The 22,770-nt window shown below is 43.3% G+C and overlaps 1 protein-coding gene across 1 annotated transcript; it reads right to left on the reverse strand.

Annotated features, from left to right (window-relative positions):
* Nucleotides 1-6,249: 6,249 nt before the first annotated feature.
* dclre1b (DNA cross-link repair 1B) lies at nucleotides 6,250-22,390 on the reverse strand. Its single transcript, XM_078420579.1, has 5 exons — nucleotides 22,347-22,390; nucleotides 15,351-15,581; nucleotides 14,529-14,694; nucleotides 9,966-10,148; nucleotides 6,250-7,973 (listed from the first exon to the last, which is right to left on the reverse strand). Exons 2-5 carry the CDS (start codon nucleotides 15,537-15,539, stop codon nucleotides 6,748-6,750), a joined length of 1,764 nt encoding a protein of 587 aa, XP_078276705.1. The 5' UTR covers nucleotides 15,540-15,581; nucleotides 22,347-22,390; the 3' UTR covers nucleotides 6,250-6,747.
* Between the last annotated feature and the right edge of the window lie 380 nt (nucleotides 22,391-22,770).

Consider the following 22,770-nt stretch of genomic DNA (forward strand, 5'->3'; position numbering starts at 1 on the left):
TCTCCGGCGCTGCGTTCGCTGTAAGGCAGCAACTCTACCGCTGCGCCACCGTGCTGCCCACTCTACCTCTACCTCTCTTTGCAACCGGATGCTTGACTTCCTCATCAGCAAACCTCAATCAGTGCAGGTTGGTAACAGCATCTCTTCCTCATTGACGATCAACACAGGCTGCTTGCTTATCTCCCTGCTCTACTCTCTTTACACCCAGAAATGTGTGGCCAAGCATAACTTTAATACCATGTATAAATTTGCCCCACCACCCGTATAGTTGGCTGAATCTCCAGGGATGGGTCAACGAGAGATGGAAAACCTGGTCAAGTGGTGCCACAACAATAAACTCTCACTCAATGTCAACAAGACCAAGGAACCGATCGTTGATTTCAGAAAGGGGAAGTCAAGAGACCACTTCCACAATTTTTATTGATGAGTGAGTGGTGGAGAATTAGCAGCTTCAAATGCCTGACCAGATAGAACAATGTACGAGTTCTATACGATCCACAGATGTGGTAGTTACCAAAACATTTTCCTCTTACTAGGGCGATAAAAAACAAGAGTAAATAGGTTTAATGCGAGAGAAATCATTTTAAAGCAGATCTAGGACTAAGTTTATTTTACACAGTCAATGGTTGATATTGAACATATTGCCAGAGGAGTTGGTGGAATCATACAATCACAATAATTAAGAGGCATTTAGGCCAACACGCACAAAAGAAGGGGACAAAAGGATACAGGCAAATGGGACAGGTGTAGAAAGGAAATGTCAAGTCTGAGGAAGGATCCCAATCTGAAACATCGTCTATACATGTTCGCCAGAGATGCTGCCTAACATGTTGCGTTACTCCAGCATTTTGTGTCCCTTTTGACTCCATTGGTTGAAATTGTTAAGTTACTACCAACACCAGTTCAATATGCAATAAAAAGCAGTCCATTTCACCACTCCATAACCCTCTCCAAAATCCTTAAACAGGTGACCAGATAAAACTTAATGTGCAGGAAGGAACTGCAGATGCTAGCTTAAGTTTAAACTTAATTTTGCAGGAAAAAAACCTGACTCACAGGAGAAGAAAATTGTAATGCACGCAGTTTGCGACGAAAGTCAAGCACTGTTTGGTTTAATCTGTATTAATTACCAGATCCAACTCTCCTCCTGTTCTGGCATTGATAAGCACGCAATGTTTTAACGTTTGGTTGCAAACAGAATTTTCTGTACCATACTCTATTGATTTTAGTTTAGTTTAGAAATACAAGCGCCGAAATAGGCCCTTCGGCCCACTGAGTCCGCGCCGACCAGTGATCCCCGTACCCTAACACTATCCTACACACACTCGGGACAATTTACAATTTTACCAAGCCAATTAGCCTACAAACCTGTACTTCTTTGGAGTGTGGGAGGAAACCAGAGCACCCGGAGAAAACCCACCATGTTACATAAGGTCAAAAGGAATAGTAAAATTAGGCCATTCCGCCTATCAAGTCTACTCCACCATTAAATCATGGCTGATCTATCTCTCCCTCCTAACCCCATTCTCCTGCCTTCTCCCCTTAACCTCTGACACCTGTATTAATCAAGAATCTATTTATCTCTGCTTTAAAAATATCCACTGATTTGGCTTCCACAGCCTTCTGTGACAAAGAATTCCACAGATTCACCACCCTATGACTAAAGAAATGTATCCTTACCTCCTTCCTAAAAGAGTGGATCTTTTAGTGGATCACCAGTGGAAACATCCTCTCCACATCCACTCTATCCAAGCCTTTCACTATTCTGTATGTTTCAATTAGGTCCCCCCTCATTCTTCTAAACTCCATCGAGTACAGGCCTAGTGCCGACAAACGCTCATCATAGGTTACCCTACTCTTTCCTGTGATCATTCTTGTAAACTTCCTCTGGACCCTCTCCAGAGCCAACGTGTCCTTCCTCAGATTTGGTGCCCAAAATTGCTCACAATATTCCAAATGCGGCCTTACCAACGTCTTAAAGAGCCTCAACATTCCATCCCTGTTTTTGTATACAAGCCCTCTTGAAATAAATGCTAGCATCGAGTTTACTTTCTTTACTACCGATTCGACTTGCAGATTAACATTTTGGGAATCCTGCACCAGCACTCCCAAGTCCCTTTGCACCTCCGATTTCTGGATTCTCATCCCATTTAGAAAATAGTCTACGCCTTTATTCTTACTACCAAAATGCATGACTCCACACTTTGCGACACTCTTTTCCTTCTGCCACTTCTCTGCCCACTCTCCCAAGCTGTCCAAGCCCTCCTGCAGAGTCCCTGTTTTCTCTACATTACCTGCCCCTCCACCTATTTTCGTATCATCCGCGAACTTTGCCACAAAGCCTTCAATCCTCTCGTCCAAATCATTAATATACAACGTGGCGGCCCCAACACTGACACTTGCAGAACTCCACTGGCAGCCAACCAGTCAAAGATTGCCAATCTTTGTCTTCTGCCATCCAGCCAACCCGCTTTCCATGCTAGTATAGGGCCCTCCAAAATGTTTGGGAAATATACCCATCAATTATTTATTTGCCTCTGTACTCCACAATTTGAGATTTGTAATAGAAAAGATCACACGTAGTTAAAGTGCACATTGTCAGATTTTAATAAAGGCCATATTTATACATTTTGGTTTCATTTCAGGGCACCATAATGTTTGGGACACAGCAATGTCATGTAAATGAAAGTAGTCGTGTTTAGTATTTTGTTGTCATATCCTTTGCATGCAATGACTGCTTCAAGTCTGCGATTCATGGACATCATCAGTTGCTGGGTGTCTTCTCTGGTGATGCTCTACCAGGCCTGTATTGCAGCCATCTTTAGCTTCTGCTTGCTTTGGGAGCTAGTCCCCTTCAGTTTTCACTTCAGCAAATAAAAGGCATGCTCAATTGGGTTCAGATCGGGTGATTGACTAGGCCACTCAAGAATTGACCATTTTTTTATCTTTGAAAAATTCCTTTGTTGCTTTAGCAGTATGTTTGGAATCATTGTCTTGCTGTAGAATGAACCGCCGGCCATTGAGTTTTGAGGCATTTGTTTGAACTTGAGCAGATAGGATGTGTTGAAGGTAGACAAGATGCTGGAGTAACTCAGCAGGTCAGGCAGCATCTCTGGAGAGGGAATGGGTGACGTTTTGGGTCGAGACCCTTCTTCAGACTGATGTCAGGGGAGGGGGCAGGACAAAGATAGGATGTGTCTATACACTTCAGAATTCATTATGCTACGACCATCAGCAGTATGATCAATGAAGATAAGTGAGCCAGTAACTTTAGCAGCCCTACATGCCCAGGCCATAACACCCCCACCACCGTGTTTCACAGATGAGGTGGTATGCTTTGGATCTTGGCCAGTTCCCTCTCTCCTCCATATTTTGCTCTTGCCATCACTCTGGTATAAGTTAATCTTCGTCTCATCTGTCCGCAAGACCTTTTTCCAGAACTGTGGTTGCTCTTTTAAGTACTTCTTGGCTAACTGTAACCTGGCCATCCTATTTTTGCAGCTAACCAGTGGTTTACATCTTGCAGTGTAGCCTCTGTATTTCTGTTCATGAAGTCTTCTGCGGACAGTGGTCATTGACAAATCCACACCTGGCTCCTGAAGAGAGTCTCTGATCTGTCGGACAGGTGTTTGGGGTTTTTTCTTTATTATAGAGAGAATTCTTCTGTCAGCAGCTGTGGAGGTCTTCCTTGGCCTGCCAGTCCCTTTGCGATTAGTAAGCTCACCAGTGCTCTCTTTCTTCTTAATGATATTCCAAACAGTTAATTTTGGTAAGCATAAGGTTTGGCTGATGTCTCTAAGTTTTATTCTTGTTTCTCAGTCTCATAATGGCTTCTTTGACTTTCATTGGCACAACTTTTGTCCTCGTTGATAAACAGCATAAAAGTTTCCAAAGGTGATGGAAAGACTGGAGGAAAGACTAGGTGCTGAGAGCTCTCTTATACTTGCATTAAGGAGGCAATTAAACACATCAGTGCAATTACAAACGCCTGTGAAGCCATGTGTCCCAAACATTATGGTGCCCTGAAATGGGGGGACTATGTATAAATACAGCTGTAATTTCCACATGGTGAAACCAAAATGTATAAAAATGGCCTTTAATAAAATCTGACAATGTGCACTTTAACCACGTGTGATTTTTTTCTATTACAAATCTAAAATTGTGGAGTACAGAGGCAAATAAATAAACGATGGATATTTGTCCCAAACATTATGGTGGGCACTGTATATGCCCTTTGATATCGTGGGCCCTCATCTTCCAAAGCAGCCTAACGCGTGGCACCTTATCAAAGGCTTTCTGAAAATCTAAGTATACAACTCTCCTTTGTCTGTCCTATTTACCGACTCTCCTTTGTCTGTCCTGCTATTTCTTCAAAGAATTCCAGCAAATTTGTCAAGCAAGATCTCCCCTTCACAAAGCCATGCGGACTTCTGCCTATTTTATCGTGAACTTCTAAGTACTCCTTAACCACATCCTTTATAATAACGGACTCTAAAATCTTACTAAGTACCGAAGTCAGACTAACCAGCCTATAATTCCCACTATTCTGCCTTGCTTCCTTTTTGTGCAGCGAGGTAATATGGGCAATTTTCCAATCATCTGGAACCACTCCTGACTCTAATGATTCCTAAAATATCACTATTAATGCCGCCACAATCTCTAAAGCCACCTTTTAGAACCCTAGGTTGCAGTCCATCCAGCCCAGGTGACTTATCCATCCACCTTCAGCCCTTTCAGCTTCCCAAGCACGTGCTTCCTAGTAATAGCCACTCCACTAACTTCCACCCCCTGACTCTCTTGAATTTCAGGCACGTTGCTGGTGTCTTCCACTGTGAAGACTGATGCCAAAAAAGTTATTCAACTCCTCTGCCATTTCTTTATTGCCCATTATCACTTCTCCTGCATCATTCTCCAGAGGTCCAACGTCCACTTTTGCCTCTTTCTTGCTCTTTATATAACTGAAAAAACTTGTGCTATCCTCTCTTGTATTATAGGCTAGCTTAACTTTGTATTTCATCTTTTCTCCCTGGATTTTTATGTTACCCTCTGTTGTTCTTTAAAAGCTTCCCAATCCTCTAGCTTCCCACTAATCTTTGCTATTTTATACACCTTCTCTTTTAGTTTTATACTGTCCTTGACTTCACTTGTCAGCCATGGTCGCCTCTTTCTCCCCCTAGAATCTTCCTCTTTGGAATGAAAATATCCAGTTTCTTCCGGATTATTCCCACAAATTCCTGCCATTGCTGTTCCAGTCATCCCTGCTACGGTCCCTTTCCAGTCAACTTTGGCCAGCTCCACCCTCATGCCTCTGTAGTCCCCTTTGCCCAGCAGCAAGACCGACACATCCGATTTCACCTTCTCATAGAAACATAGAAAATAGGTGCAGGAGTAGGCCATTCGAGCCTGCACCACCATTCAATATGATCATGGCTGATCATCCAGCTCAGTAACCTGTACCTGCCTTTTCTCCATACCCCCTGATCCCTTTAGCCACAAGGGCCACATCTAACTCCCTCTTAAATATAGCCAATGAACTGGCCTCAACTACCTTCTGTGGCAGAGAATTCCACAGACTCACCACTCTCTGTGTGAAGAAATGTTTTCTCATCTCGGTCCTAAAAGACTTCCCCCTTATCCTTAAGCTGTGACCCCTGGTTCTGGACTCCCCCAACATCAGGAACAATCTTCCCGCATCTAGCCTCTCCAACCCCTTAAGAATTTTATGTTTCTATAAGATCCCCCCTCAGTCTTCTAAATTCCAGCGAGTACAAGCCTAGTCTATCCAGTCTATCTTCATATGAAAGTCCCGCCATCCCAGGGATCAATCTGGTGACCTTCTCTGTACTCCCTCTCAAATTGCAGATTAAAACTTATTATGTTGTGGTCACTACTTCCTAATGGTTCCTTTACCTCGAGTTCCTTTATCAAAGCAGGTTCATTACATAATACTAAATCCAAAATTGCCTTTTCTCTGGTAGGCTCCACTACAAGCTGTCCTAAGAATCCATCTTGGAAGCACTCTACAAAGAGGGAGAATGCACAAAACTCCGTAGACAGCATCCGTAGTCCGGATCAAACCCAGGTCTCTGGCGCTATAAGGAAGCAACGCTACCGCTGTGCCACCGTGATGCTCATTTCACCGCTCCATAAATAAAAAGATTCAAAAATTGAACAGTTATATAAAGGTTATTTATATTCCAGATAGATCAAATTGACTTCAAAGTTGAACAGATGGAAAAAAAAGCAATGTTTAACATTATCTAAAAATGATTTTTTAATTAAAATCAGCTCAGCAAACAATTCCTGATGACAAACTCGAGTTTAAAACGCAATATAATTTCTCCATTATACATGACATCAGTACGTTGGCACTTTGCAAGGGAAATTATGATACAAATGGAATACATTAGGCTTCATTTCCCTCTTTATATACCTAAATGTCTTTACATCGTCACCTTGAGAAATGATAAGTGGATAAGATGGAATGGGAAAACAGAGATATACTCTAACGTGGTCACATTTACATGCTCAGACCTTCCTGAACAATCTGCCAGTTTGAAATACTGGACTGCTCATGTTGAGACATTTCAAGTTATATTTAACATAGTAGCCACACAAACCATTGGGAAGGTCCCCAAACCTCATAGGACGCGGTGAATGAGGAATAACTGTACGTTCATAAAGTGCTTGTTGTTAAAAGCCATTTCAAACCTACATTAACCGTTAAAATGCAGTTGTTCTCGTGTTCTATTTCAATGTGTTTCTCACAGTTAATTTATTCCTCCTCTTAAAATATTGTTCAACAACAGCATCAAAAGATTTCAGGCTTGCATAACGTTGATTCTGGCTTGCATCAATAAAACTGGGTTTGATTTTAGAGGTGCTACTTGGCACAATTGAAACAGGCTCCAATTCTTCAGATTTGATTTGCCTTGAATTCCGTTGGTCCTTACAAATTTTTGATTCTAAAAAAGGCTTGATTGTTCCAAGTGATGATCTTGTGCTTCTTGCTGGCAATAGCGATGGTCTTGATGATTTTGCAAAGGCTGGGTTGAAGTTTCTTATTGATTGCTTTCCTAATCGATAATATGGAGATTTCCCATGATGACATTTTTCCAGGATTAATGACTTTCTTATTTTTAAGTATTCTGGAACATCAAATAAGCATAAACTGGATTTCTGTTCTTTGATGTTTTGCTTTAATAAGCTGTGTTCTTTGTTAGAATGTTTTTCAAAAACTATATCTTTATTGATTTCAGAACTCTGTCCTTCCCTGTTTGGACTGCTGCCTTCATTCCAGTCTTGGCAAATATATATTTGTGACAACTGTATCTTGTCAGTATTCATCTGTTTATAAATTGCCTGCTCATTGCTGTTACAACTCAGTTCTTCTGTATACAAACCATGAGCTCCATCGCAGTCAAGTTGTGGTGCTTCGAACACTACACCCCGAGGAATATCCAGGGCTCTGGGTTTCAAGAACTGATGAGGCAGTATATCATTATGTTTTGAATTCATCTTCATATATCTTTCTACTGTTTCTGGAATTTGGATTACCTGCAACTCATCATTTGAACTAAGATACTGGGAGAAGTATATTTGGCATGGCTTTCTTTTCACTATGGGCATAATGGAACAAGGCTCCAGTCTGGACACAAATTCTTGCAACTCCTGAAAGGAGGAATGATCCGAATAAGGAACCACATGAATATCTCTGTGCGAGACTTTCATTCTGCGGCTTGTAGGGACAATAGCAATCGTGGGATGGAGCTGATTCCACTTAATCATATTAAATCGATTAATTTCGTTCTGATCTACCACTTGGATTCTTCCAGTCCCCACCTCTGAAGTGAACACGTTGCTCAGTTTCAACAGTTGAAACATCTCAAGTCGTCGAGGACTCACTACTATCCACGTTTTAAAGGTCAGGGCCAGCTCTACCAATAAGGATTCTTTCCCCAAGTTATAGAGGCCTGAAATTAAATAAGAACCGTGTCTCAGGCATAATGTAATCAAACATTTGAAATGAAAGAAATAAATGAAACAAAAAAGGGAAGATAATGCAAAAGATAAAGGAAGTAATATTTAAATAAAAGAAGCAAGGCATTTAAATAGCATATTTGGTATTTGGATATTTCAATGTGCTGCTCAATTAATGCAATTTTTTAAAGAATAATCATTGTTGGAAAGAAGGAAACATAACAACTGCAAGTAACAATGGGGGCAATGATCAGATGGTGTTTTTGGTAGCCAGGTTTAATGCTTAAATGCTCAGCTTCTCTTCATCTCATACCATTGTCTCCATTTGGCCTTCATTTCATGACTTGAATGTGTGTTCAGATTTTCCAATGGACTTGAAATGGCCTTCTAATCCATTGACATCACCAAGTACAACAAAAGAAAATATTTCCACAAAGTATTTTCTGGGGGAAAAGACTCCTATATAGCTTGTGACTTTTGCAGTCATTCCTAGAGCATGGAATTATACATTTAGAATAAATTAATGTTGAGATAATGTCAGTTTTCTCCAATAGTGAATTAATGACCAAGAAGAACAGTACCCTTACTCTTGGAACTATGTAACTTTTACAGTGAGGTGATTAAAACCTATCATAATACGTTTTCAGTAAAACAAAACTCCTTCAATAATCTTCCACCTTCTGAGGACAGTAACTGAATGTGAAAGTATGAAAGTAAAAAAATGATGTCCTATTTCTCACCCAAACGGTCAATACATATTGTGAACAGTGACTTTGAGCTATTCCAGCACAGAAGCATTACTCACTAACAGTCTGCACAGTCAATTTCCTGCAACAATTACAGGTCAGAGTTGCTGCCTTACAGCGAATGTAGCGCCGGAGACTCGGGTTCGATCCTGACTACGGGCGCCGTCTGTACGGAGTTTGTACGTTCTCCCCGTGACCTGCGTGGGTTTTCTCCGAGATCTTCGGTTTCCTCCCACACTCCAAAGATGTACAGGTATGTAGGTTAATTGGCTGGGCAAATGTAAAAATTCCCCCTAGGGTGATAGGATAGTGTTAATGTGCGGGGATCGCTGGGCGGCGCGGACCCGGTGGGCCTGTTTCCACGCTGTATCTCTAAATCTAAAAAAACCTTCCTCATCCTCGCATACTATAGCAATCATTGGACATTTAGAGGATAGCACTCTTGATGATGCATTTTTAAAGTTGCCATTTATCAACTTCATATGAACCTCCAAGGAAATTTTATTTTATTATTTACACTCGACTTTTAGTATGGGACTCTTTTATCAGACAGGATGAGCAGAGTTAGTGACAAACCACATTATTTTCTGGATATGAAATTGAAATGATTTCTTACTTCCCAATTCAGGTCCGATCAAATGTCACTTTTGTGACTCAAATTTTAAGTGGTGAATGCTTTCCTCCATTCACTTCATAATATCAGTGTTGAGCCAACAGAGGAACTATTGCATTTTTGCAGAAATCATTTTCCATTAAGCATCTACAGATTTTTTTAAAATGCAAGTTCCCCCATTAGCTTTCCACCACTAAGGGAATGATTCATACCAGAAGTACAAGGAGCCCCACCCACCCAAACACTGGAGTTGCCAGGATTTTTTTTCAATTGTACATAGGCCCCTTGAAAGTGCCAAAATGCTCAGGTCAAAGTTAAAATCAACAGATTAGGTTTGTCCTGGCAATTAACTGTATCACACTCAATAAGGAAGAAAAAGACTCAAAAATGAGGAATTGTCATACATTGGCATTGGATACTGAGAATTTGTTTTATGTAGAAATACAGTGTTAGTGTGTCCCACACATGTATCTTGCATCTGCTTGCACACAAATGCGTATCAATTAGGGCCTGACCTTATGGCACTGTGACCATATTTCCGATTATATGAACGCACACTGACATAAGGAAGGAGCCTGAGTTCTGTGGATCAAGACAAGTAAACTAAAGAGTTATCTGATTCTTACCAATTACAATATCATGTTCTGGGTGACTGCTGATTATTTCCTTGATCTGTTCGGTTGCTTCATGGCGGGAAGGCAGCACTGACTCAGGATCACAATTTGTATTGTCCAGGTATAGAACGTCTATTTTTTTTTGTGTGCTCAATGGCGAACTGCAGAACATGATGGGTGTGTAACGGAAATCCGCTAAAAACAATATCATCAACACGGTTATTAAAGCTGAGTTTCACAGGCTCGTGTTTTTTTTTAAAAAACTCTATCCAAATCTTAAAATATAGAACATAGAAATATACAGCACAGGAATAAGCCCTTCGGCCCATAATGTCTCTGCTGAACATGATGCCAAAATAAACTGATCTCTCCTGCCCACACATGATCCATTCCTATTCATTGCTTGCAAATCCATGTGCCTATCTAAAAGCTTCTAAATGCCACTATTGTCTCTTCCTCCATCACCACCCCTGGCAGCACATTCCTCGCACCCACTACTCATTGCGTAAAAATAAAACTTGCCCTGCGCATCTCCATTAAACATAATTTTCACCTTAAAGCGATGCCCTCCAGTCTTTGACATTTGTTCCCTGGGAAAAAAAGGTTCTGACTGTCTACGTTATCTATATATTTTATAACTTTATAAATACTTCTATCAGGTCTCCCCTCAACCTATGGCATTCCAGAGAAAACAATCCACGAATAGTAAAACAATCCACAAAAATATCCATGAATAAATTTTAATGGACCCCTCCAGACTCAGGAACAGCTTCATCCCCAGGGCCATAGCTGCCATGAACCGGTCCTGTTGAGCCAGATGTTCACATCGCAGTGAACCGGCACAGACCTACTTGCACTTTATTCTGTTTTAAAACTGTTACAATTTGTTTCATTGGGTTGTTTAAATTTTAGTTTAAATTAATACTGACTAGCTAATTAATTTATTGCATCATATGGGAGGCGCATTCCCAATCTCGTTGTACCCGTGTACAATGACAATAAAGATATATTGTATTGTATAACGGATTTCAGTATAACAGATATATTTTGTATAACAGATTTCCGACGCTACTCCGGCTCGCAAGATACACCAATGAGCTCCTCTGCACCAGCTGCCGCACTGACCGGTTTTGTTGCAGCTCATGTTTTAGCTCCTGGCCAGTAGCACTTTCTTCAGGCCGCTGCCAATGACAAAGCTCACTCGGTCACCAGAGGCTCTCTCCCCTCTCACCAGCTGCTACTTCTTCCTGTCGGCCGTCGCTTTGTCCACTCGGCCTCGTCCCTCTCCACCAGCCCCGGAGTCACCTACATACTCCGCCTTAGAAGATGTTGCCGACTGGGAGGCAGAAGGAGGAGGGGATGGCAGCGGTGGAGGAAGCAACGGAGTGGACAAAATGAAGGGGGAAGGCGGCGGTGGAGTGGGGAACAGGCAAAGTGATGGGGTAAGGAGGTGGAGCAGCAGTGGAGGGCAGAGAGGACAAAGCGACAGCTGAGGAAGCAGCAGCAGCTGGTGAGGGTGAGGGAGCCCCATGGTGACCAAGCTGTCGATGGCAGCTACCTGAAGAAAGTGCTGCCGACTAGGGGCTACAACAGCATCCAGTTCATCCAGACCGTGTGGCAGCTGGTGAAGAAGGGCTCACTGGTGCAGGCAGCTGTTTCGGCACCTAGTTTTAAGGTGAAACACCACAAAGTGCTGAATCAGTCTGAAGAAGGGTCCCGACCCAAAACGTCACCTATCAATGTTCTCCAGAGATGCTGCCTGACCTGCTGAGTTACTCCAGGAACTTTGTGTCCTTTTGTGTATTAATCAGCTTCTGCAGTTCTTTGTTTTCACTGCATCCAAAAATCAGACCATACTGGTTTACAGCAACAATCAGCAAAAACGGACACTTTGCCCCATCCGTCACCCACTGTGTCCGTTATAACGAGGGTTTACTGCATGTTTAAACTGGTAGCTAAAAACCCTCAAATTAAGGCAGGTTTCTGATAAACCTCTTCTGCTCCCTTTCAAAATCATCACATTCTTCCTGTTATGGGTCAACCATAAATGCATGAAATACTCCAACTGCGGCCTAACCAAAATCTTATAGAGCTGCATCATGACATCTGTACTATTGTATTCAATGCCCCGACCAATGAAGGTGAGCTACACCTTTTTTTACCATTCCACTTGTGTTGCTACTTTCAGAAATCTATGGAATTGGACCCCAAGTACATTAATGCTGTTAATCAGACATGGGGCCTGAATAATGCCCTTCAGCAACAACCGTCTTCTATTAAATCTTAATCCATGCAACTACAGTGCCCTCCATAATGTTTGGGACAAACACCCATCATTTATTTATTTGCCTCTGTACTCCACAATTTGAGATTTGTAATAGAAAAAAGTGCATGTGGTTTTTTGCACATTGTCAAATTTATTAAAGGCCATTTTTATACATTTTGGTTTCACCATGGAGAAATTACAGCAGTGTTTATACATAGTCCCACCACTTCAGGCACCATAATGTTTGGGACACATGGACACAGGCATTTGTAATTGCTCAGGTGTGTTTAATTGCCTCCTTAATGCAGTTATAAAAGAGATCTCAGCACCTAGTCTTTCCTCCAGTCTTTCCATCACCTTTGGAAACTTTTATTGCTGTTTATAAACACGAGGAGCAAAGTTGTGCCAATGAAAGTCAAAGAAGCCATTATGAGACTGAGAAACAAGAATAAAACTGTTAGAGACATCAGCCAAACCTTAGGCTTACCAAAATCACATGTTTGAAACATCATTAAGAAGAGAGCACTGGGTGAGCTTACTAATCGCAAAGGGACTGGCAGGCCAAGGAAGACCTCCAGAGCTGATGACAGAAGAATTCTCTATAATAAAGAAAAATCCCCAAACACCTGTCCGACAGATCAGAAGCACTCTTCAGGAGTCAGGTGCGGATTTCAATGACCATTGTCCGCAGAAGACTTCATGACCAGAAATACAGAGGCTACACTGCAAGATGCAAACCACTGGTTAGCTGCAAAAATAGGATGGCCAGGTTACAGTTTGCCAAGAAGTACTTAAAAGAGCAACCACAGTTCTGGAAAAAGGTCTTGTGGACACTTGAGACGAAGATTAATTTATATCAGAGTGATAACAAGAGCAAAGTATGGAGGAGAGTAGGAACTGCCCAAGATCCAAAGCTCATCTGTGAAACAGGGTGGTGGGGATGTTATGGCTTGGGCATGTATGGCTGCTGAAGGTACTGGCTCACTTATCTTCATTGATGATACAACTGCTGATGGTAGTAGCATAATGAATTCTGAAGTGTATAGACACATCCTATCTGCTCAAGTTCAAACAAATGCCTTAAAACTCATTGGACAGCGATTCATTCCACAGCAAGACAATGATCCCAAACATACTGCTAAAGCAACAAAGGAGTTTTTCAAAGCTAAAATATGGTCAATTCTTGAGAAGCCAAGTCAATCACCCAATCTGAACCCAATTGAGCATGCCTTTTATATGCTGAAGAGAAAACTGAAGGGGACTAGCCCCCAAAACAGGCATAAGCTAAAGATGGCTGCAATACAGGCCTGGCAGAGCATCACCAGAGAAGACACCTAGCAACTGGTGATATCCATAAATCGCAGACTTCAAGCAGTCAGAGCATGCAAAGGATATGCAACAAAATACTAAACAAGACTATTTTCATTTAAATGACATTGCTGTGTCCCAAACATTATGGTGCCCTGAAATGAGTGGACTGTGTAAAAACACTGCTATAATTTCTACATGGTGAAACCAAAATGTATAAAAATACCTTTATTAAAATCTGACAATGTGCACTTTAACCACATGTGATTTTTTTTCTATTACAAATCTCAAATTGTGGAGTACAGAGGCAAATAAATAAATGATGGGTCTTTGTCCCAAACATTATGGAGGGCACTATAAATTCACTGTAAATCACATGTATCTTAATCATCTAGATCAGCCTACAATGGCGGGTGTTATTAAATGCATTACTAAAATGCTTTTAGAGAAATGTCTTTATAATCATTTATACTGAACTGATTGACCTTGGATTATGGACCATGGACCTTCATAAAGCTAAGTAAAACTACATTTTTGCTGGGATCATTAATTAAAATAGTTCATTCTCCCTTTATTTACCTTTGGAAGACAAAACATCCCTGCAGGAATCACTAAATGATGAACAGGAATAATTGGCAGGAATGGAGGGGAAGGAAAGGGTAGAGCTTGAAATGTCATTTATTTCCTATTCAGCAGAAGGACAAAAAACTAGTTTAAAAATTCCAAAAGCAGTCTGTTCAAATCAAAAACGACAAAGTAGCATTGCAGCAGTTCCACTCATTCATCATGTAGAGCTCCTGGAGTGGTTTTTATATAATAAATAAATAAGAGTGTGCATTAAAATGTGCCAGAAGTGCACCAATCCAAGTAAAAACTGCGGAAACATAAAAACTGCTAAAAAATCTCAGCAGGTCAAGCAGCATCTGCGGATGCAAAGGGATGATTTGCATTTTGGATTGAGAGCCTGCATTAAGATTGGTAAAAATGGTTATCTGGCATACCTGTGTATAGAATGGTACCAAAGTACCCGTCAAACAGAAACATGACAGATCCAGGACAGTGATTGCTGTCAATCAAAGTCACAGTCATGGCCTCTTTTCCAACTTCATCAAGATACAAGAGGTGACTCTCTCCTACATCAAGTGGGTGGATCAATGTTTCCTTGACCTGTTGATAATATATTTTTTAAAACAACATAATTATTGGAAAGATGAACAAATTCTAATCACACTTGATTTTCTCCATATTGTAGAATCACAGTTGCATTACTAAATTAAATTTAAAGCATTGAATGAGGATGCTTGAGAATAATCTGCCCATTCATGCCAGATTTTTTTTTTAAATTGCCGGTACTAAGGAAGCTTAGTGTCCAGGAGCAGAGAGGTTTGGGATCAAGTGCAATTTTCATGGGGAAAATAAAGGCGACGATGATGCATTAATAAAAAGGGCAAGGGTTTGGACCCAAGATGGAGTTTTGAATTCCATGGTTAGTTCTTAATGACATCAGGGATCAACAATAAATACTAACTTGTCACCCACATCTCAAAATCGGTTCCTTTCCAAATAGAGAAATGGGTTTGCTCAAATATGTTTTTTATAATTTTTCACAAAAATTAAACAGAAGATTCTTCTTAAAAATTATCGAAAACAAGGAATTGTCAGCTTCTCTCCACAATGAATTAAAACAAAATTCAACAATAGGCTCCTCTGCAGTTGAATAGCTAGCCAAAGGCTCACAGAAGTAGTATTTGAGTAAAAAAAACAGAGACCTTGTAAATAAGAGTAATTAGACAGGATATAAAATCTTCAGCTCTTAACCTCACCTGAAACTTCCATCGCAACAACTTAGCAGTAATGGGAGAACAGTATATGGATCTGCTCCAGGTAGAAGAAAGACCAGATGTATGATCACTGTGCAAGTGCGACAGGAAAAACAAACGGACGTGGCTGCATTTCCGAATCTGCCAGAAATCCACAGCAAAAGGTGTGTTTGGGATTAGTGTTCCATTCATTTCCCACTCTGCTAAACCACCAGCAGTTTAGCTCCTAATGCACTGTAAAAGCAATGGAATTAACAAATTACTTTCTCATACTGCCATTAATTCTTGGTAAAGCACAAATAAGACAAAATCTTTAAAGAAACACCCTTTCCATACAATATTAACTACTTTTCACTTTCATACAATGCTCATGAGATCACGCTAATGTCAGTGGACATCAGCTATGAGGCAATCCCATCAGTGTACACACAGCAGAAGCACCTCACCAGAGGTCACAATGCCCACAAGACACATGGGCATACAGAATGTACGAGCCATGCACGAGTAGATTCACCACTCCCGGCTACATACCTATGGAAAAAACATTTGTAATCAACCACACAAGTAGGTATGAAGTAACCCATAAGCCATCTCACCCATGGGCACAGAGGCCATGTCACCTACCAGTGACCACATTTGCACTGAAATCGCTCACCTTTAGCATATAGAGGTCCAAGAACCTCCAGTGAATGGGCACAGTTCTCATGAGCCACTGCACCATTGAGTAAACAGTATTTGTGAGCCCAAACCATGAGTGCACATTCAGTACTTACACACCTCTCAGAAGGCACAATCTCAATGTCCCTCTCGCCACTGAGCACATAGCACCATGACCCAACCAACCCTATCACAAATTGCTAAAATATTCATGACCGAATAGAAACGCCCACCAATGTGCAGAGTACACTGAACCATCCACTATTCAGCAACGCACGACAGGCTGCTTTGGAAAGTTACATCGCATAGGATCCAAGGAGAACTAGCCAGCTGGATAAAAATTAGTTTCATGGAAGGAAGCAGAGGGTGATGGGGGAAGGTTGTTTTTCGGACGAGACCTATAACTAAGTGGTGCATTTTGGGGTTCAGTGCTGATCCTATTGCTGTTGTCATCTCTATAAATAATTTGGATGATAATGTACAAGGCTTTAATAAGTTTGCAAATGACATTAAAGTGGGTGCTATTGTAGGTAGTGAAGATGGTTTTCAAAGTTTACAGCAGGATCTTAATCAGTTGGGCAAATTAATGGTTAATGGAGTTTAATGCCGATAAATGTGACACAGTGTGTTGTAGTTCGTGCCCTATGAACAGAATAGTCCGACAACCGAATTCGTTTAACCTCTTTATTCTACTCACCCAGGTGGGAGAGAGCCAAGATACCGGAACGTTCTTGGAAACGTTCAGGCAGCCAGTGTAGCCTCTCTCTCCGAATGCTAACAATTACACACATTTTATACCCTTAATACATGTGCCAGTACATTTCCGTTGCTACCTTATATGGCAAGTTTTACAATGTCCTATAAATCTTTATGTGTCTTTCGGGACCTCCGTGTCCATCGTGACCTCTTCTTTCTTGGGAACAAAGGGCAGTCCATATGGCAAGATGTTCTTCTTATCACTTCAAAGCTTTGAGGCCAGTTGCTGATATCAGAGGATACGATCAGCCATAAACCGCGCTTCCATGCTGACAACAGGATGCCCCAGGAATAATCCGAGCTGGAGCTTTTACACTCCTGCAATAAAACCCACATGGCTACATGCCGAATGTTAACCCCTTACAAGTGCACTTTGGGAAGTCCAAACAGGGCATGCCCTTCACAGTAAACAACAGGGCTCTGGGGAGTGTTGTCAAGCAGTGGGATCTAAGAGAGCAGGTATAGTTCCTTAAAAGTGGTGTCACAGGTAGATAAGGTGGCCAAGGCTTTCAGCATATTGGCCTTCATCAGTCAGGGTTGAGTATAAAAGTTAGGGTGTTATGTTACAAAGAGCAGTGAGGCCACAGTTGGGAGTAATGAATTCAGATGTGGTCACCCTATTATAGGAAAGATTTGTTAAGCTGAAGAGTGCAGAAAAGATTTACACGAATGTTGCCACGACTTGAGGGCCTGACCTGTCGGGGGGAGGTTGGGCAGGCTAGGGCTGTGCTCTTTGGAATGTAGATGGATAGGGTGATCTTATAGAGGTGTATAGATAGGGTATCTATCTATAGGTGTATAGATGCCCAAAGTCTTTTACCCAAAGTACGAGAATCAAGAACAAGAGGACATAGTTTATGGTGTGGGGATATCTGAGGGGAAACTTTTTCACACAGGGGATGGTGAGCATATGGAATGAGTTGCAGGTTGAGACAGAAACTATAACAACCGTTAAAAATTCATAAGCACGAGGAGCAGAATCAGGCCATTCAGCCCATCACATCTACTCCATCATTCAATCATAGCTGATCTCGAGCTCAGGTATGCCGCTCTTCGACCGATCATCCCGGTCCCTGGACTGCCGGCCCGCGGGCTCCCAGCAAGGCCATCTGTGAAGCGCAGCGGCGTGGTCTCCCTGAACCTCCGCCCGCTGGCGTGGGAGCCGCTACCAGACCGAAGCTCACCTGCTGTCCCTGCTAAAGTGGCCCTGATCAACGCAAGATCCCTACAGAACAAGACCTTCATCCTCAACGACTTCTTCACCACCCGTGGATTGGACTTCTTACTGCTCACAGAATCCTGGCTTAACCCTGGTGAGCTTGCTCCACTCGTGGAACTCTGTCCTGATGACTGTAACTTTTTCACCTCGCCTAGGCTCTCCAGACGCGGTGGGGGCTTAGACACTGTGTTTAAGAAACATTTCAACTGCCGCCTCCTGAACGCTGATCATTTCTCCAGTTTCGAGGTGCAACTAATTCAAGTAGGCCTAGCCTATCCCCTCTTAATTGTTCTTGTGTATCGCCCACCAAAAATGCATAAGGACTTCATCACCCAATTTGCTGATCTGATTTCTAGCATTTTGCCCAAATTTGACCGGATCATGATTCTTGGTGACTTTAATATTCATGTTTGCTGTCCCACTAAGCCTCTTGTGAGTGAATTTATGCACCTGGTTGAGTCCTTCAATCTGACTCTTCACACCACGGGACCCACTCACAAGTTAGGCCATACTCTCGACCTAATGTTATCGTCCGGATTCCCAATCAACAACATTGAAACTACTGAAGCCTGTCTATCGGACCACAGCGCTATCATTTTTGACGCATCTCTGCCTTTATCTCCCGCAAAATCTAATCTCCCGGTTCGTTACTCCCGCGACATAAATTCATCGACTGCCAGTAAATTCTCCGAGGCTCTCACAGCTGCCCCCAACATCTGCACTATTGAGGCCTCTCCCCCCCCCATCTCAGCACTGAAGATCTCGCCTCTTTATTTAATATCACTTGCTCTTCCATCCTGGATTCTATCGCTCCCCTTAAAATGAAAAAGCCTAAGCCCAAAGGTCGGCCGTGGCTCAATGACACCACCAAAGCCCTAAGAAGGGAGTGCAGAAAATCAGAAAGGAGGTGGAAATGTGACAAGCTTCAAATTTCCTTCGAAATTCTGAGAAACAATCTTCTCAAATACCAGGAAGCAGTAAAGTCTGCTAGAGCACAATACTTCTCCGACCTTATTTCCAAAAACTCTCATAACTCCAAGGTCCTATTTAGAACAATTACCTCTGTCATATGTCCCGCCCCCAGTACCAGCTTAGTTGGGTCCCCTGCTAAGTGCGAAGAATTCGCTAAATGTTTCACCAACAAAGTTGAGAACATTAGAATGAACATTTCCCCTCCCACCCGTGACCTAGCTGTCTCACTAAATTGGACTGCCTCATCTAAATTGGACTGCTTCCAACCCGTCACTCTATCCTCCCTTGCAAAGCTTGTCTCCGCTATGAAACCTGCAACCTGCCCCCTTAATCCTGCCCCCACTGCCCTTCTGAAGGATGTCATTGCAATAGCCGGTCCCAGCATCCTCTCTATTATCAACAGTTCTCTGGCCACTGGCACTGTTCCAACCAGTTTCAAGCACGCGGTGGTCCAGCCCCTACTGAAAAAACCTAACCTAGACCCCACCTTGCCTAGCAACTACAGACCCATTTCCAAACTGCCATTCCTGTCAAAAGTCCTTGAAAAGGCAATTCTAAACCAATTAGTGCCCTACCTGCACCAATACACCATCCTGGAAAGTTTCCAGTCAGGTTTCAGAGCCCACCACAGCAGAGAGTCTGCCTTGTTGAAGGTACACAACGACCTGCTTCTCGCCATCGACACCGGCGACTGTGCAATCCTGCTCCTTCTCGACCTCAGCGCAGCGTTCGATACAGTGGACCACACCATCCTTATTGACCGTCTCCGGTACGCGGTTGGCATTGATGGCACTGCCCTGAGCTGGTTCGCTTCGTACCTCAAAGATAGGAGTTTCGCCATCAACATAGGCAGTTATTCCTCTGCTCCAGCTAGCCTCTCCTGCGGAGTTCCACAAAGCTCCATCCTAGGCCCCATTCTCTTCTCTCTATACATGCTCCCCCTTGGCCAAATCATTCAAAGGCACGGCATTTCTTTCCACTGCTATGCCGATGACACTCAGCTTTACCTCCCCCTGAAACCCAACAACCAGTCAAATTTAAACAGCCTCTTACACTGCCTTGAGGACATAAAATGTTGGATGGCACAGAACTTCCTCCAATTAAATGAGAGCAAGTCTGAGGTCATCCTATTCGGCCCCCCGGCTCCATCAAATCGATAACAGGCAGTCTTGGAAGTCTATCCTGCCTAGTCAAACCGCATGTCAAAAACCTCGGCATGATATTTGACTCTGCATTAAAATTTGATAAGCAAGTCAACGCTGTGGTAAAAGCCAGCTTCTTCCAACTTCGAACCATAGCTAAAATCAAACCTTTCCTCCAATTCGACGACACAGAAAAAATCATTCACGCTTTCATTTCCTCCCGCCTAGACTACTGCAACTCCCTATACACTGGGATCAGCCAATCTTCCCTGTCCCGCCTGCAACTGGTCCAAAACGCCGCAGCGAGACTCCTGACGGGTACCCGTAAAAGGGACCACATCACCCCGATTCTGGCCTCTCTCCACTGGCTCCCTGTACGGTACAGAATCAACTTCAAGCTCCTCCTATTCACGTATAAAGCCCTAAATGGACATTCCCCCCCCCCCCCCCCATCAAAAATCTTCTAACCCCCCTCTCTAACTCCAGGTCCCTCAGGTCGGCCGACTTGGGGCTACTCACTATCCCGCGGTCTAGGCTTAAGCTCAGGGGTGACCGCGCTTTTGCGGTTGCAGCTCCTAGACTGTGGAACAGCATCCCTCTCCCCATCAGAACTGCCCCCTCCATCGACTCCTTTAAGTCCAGGCTCAAAACCTATTTCTACTCCCTAGCGTTTGAGGCTCATTGAGGAGGCGCTGTGAACTGTTTGCGTGCTACTGTATGTTTCATTTTTTTTCCTTAGTACCTAATCAGATGTACAGCACTTTGGTCAACGTGGGTTGTTTTTAAATGTGCTATACAAATAAAATTGACTTGACTTGACTATCTTTCCCTCTCAACCCCATTCTCCTGCCTACGCCCCATAACCCCTGACACCCAAGGTGGTCAATCTCCACCTTAAAAATATCCATTGATTTGGCCTCCATAGCTGTCTGTGGCAATTAATATCACAGATCCACCACCTTCTGATTAAAGTTTCATTGAGATCCCCCCTTATCCTTCTAAACTCCAGCGAGTACAGGCCCAGTGCCTTCAAATGCTCATTATACGTTAAACCAATCATCCCTGGGATCAATCTCATAAACCTCCTCTGGACACTCCAATGCCAGCACATCCTTCCTCATATATTGGGCCCAAAATTGTTCACAGTCCTCCAAATGCAGTCTGACCACTGCCTTATAAAGCCTCACCATTATATCCCTGTTTTTGTATTCTAGCCCTCTCGAAATAAATGCTAGCATTGCATTTGCCTTCCTTACTACCGATTCAACTTGCAAATTAACTTTTTGGGAATCTTGCACCAGCACCCCCGTCCTTTACACCTTTGATTTCTGAATTCACTCCCCATTTAGAAAAATAGCCCACTCCTTTATTCCTGCTACCAATAAGCATGGCTCAACACATCAGGGACTATGCTGTATTCCATCTGTCACTTCTCAGCCCACTCTCCCAACTTGTCCAAGTCCTTCTGCTGAGTCCCTAGAATAGCGGCCCCAGCACTGATCCCCGTGGAGCTCCGCTAATCACTAGCAGCCAACCAGAAAAAGCCCACTTTATTGTCTCTCTGCCTTCTGCCATCCAGCTGTTCATATTTCCTGATACAATGGGGTCTCATCTTCTTTTGCAGCCTCAGGTGCTGTACCTTAACAAAGTCCTTCAGAAAATCCAGGTAAACCACTTCAGTCTGGTCTCGGCCCGAAACATCACCCATTCCTTCTCTCCAGAGGTGCCATGCCTGCCCCGCTGAGTTACTCCAGCTTTTTGTGCCTATCTTAGGTTTAAACCAGCATCTACAGTTACTTCATGTTCGTATTAACCCATATCCATGGGCACAGTATAATGAACCCCTACCCATGGTCAGGGCATCCATGAACCCCTACCCACATGGCCAGGGCATCCATGAACCCCCTACCCACATGGTCAGGGCATCCATGAACTCCCACCCATGGCCAGGGCATCCATGAACCCCCACCCATGGGCAGTGCATCCATGAACCCCTACCCACATGGCCAGGGCATCCATGAACCCCCATCCATGGTCAGGGCATCCATGAACCCCCACCCATGGTCACGGCATCCATGAACCCCCACCCATGGGCAGTGCATCCATGAACCCCTACCCACATGGCCAGGCACGGCTTCCACGACTCGCCGACCCCTTCCCTTTCATCACGGCCAAGCCAGTCCAGCCGCGGAGTATGGAGCTGACTCTTGATTTTTGTTTTAACCCGAGTTTCCCGAGAAACGCTGTACTGACCTGAGGACAGAAACAAACGCCCTCCCGCCACTTTCCAACCGCCCCCTCGGCCCCCGCCCCCACCAACGACCGGCCGCCTCGCTGTGATTGACAGACCTGTTAGGCCTATTCGCCGCCCGCTCTCTGAAGGAACGCACCAATCGTATGCCCTGGGGGGGGGGGGGCGGGACCTCATCTGCTGTACGCCTTCTGATTGGAGTTGGCGTTGCGGGTCGCGCCCCCTAGCAGGGAGGACCTGGCTGTGGCCGGTACTGCAGGGAGGCGTGGAGGAAGCAACGAGAGGAGCAAAATAGTTCACTCGACCCGACAAGCGTGGTACGTCACGGCGCCATTTTAGTAGGCAGCAACTTGCAGAAACATTTTAAAAGAAAAATAACAAAAATCTGTGAATTGATAGATGAGATATATTCTGCATTTTAATGGT

The sequence above is a fragment of the Rhinoraja longicauda genome, chromosome 24 (assembly GCF_053455715.1).
Source record: "Rhinoraja longicauda isolate Sanriku21f chromosome 24, sRhiLon1.1, whole genome shotgun sequence".
Lineage (NCBI taxonomy): Eukaryota > Metazoa > Chordata > Chondrichthyes > Rajiformes > Arhynchobatidae > Rhinoraja > Rhinoraja longicauda.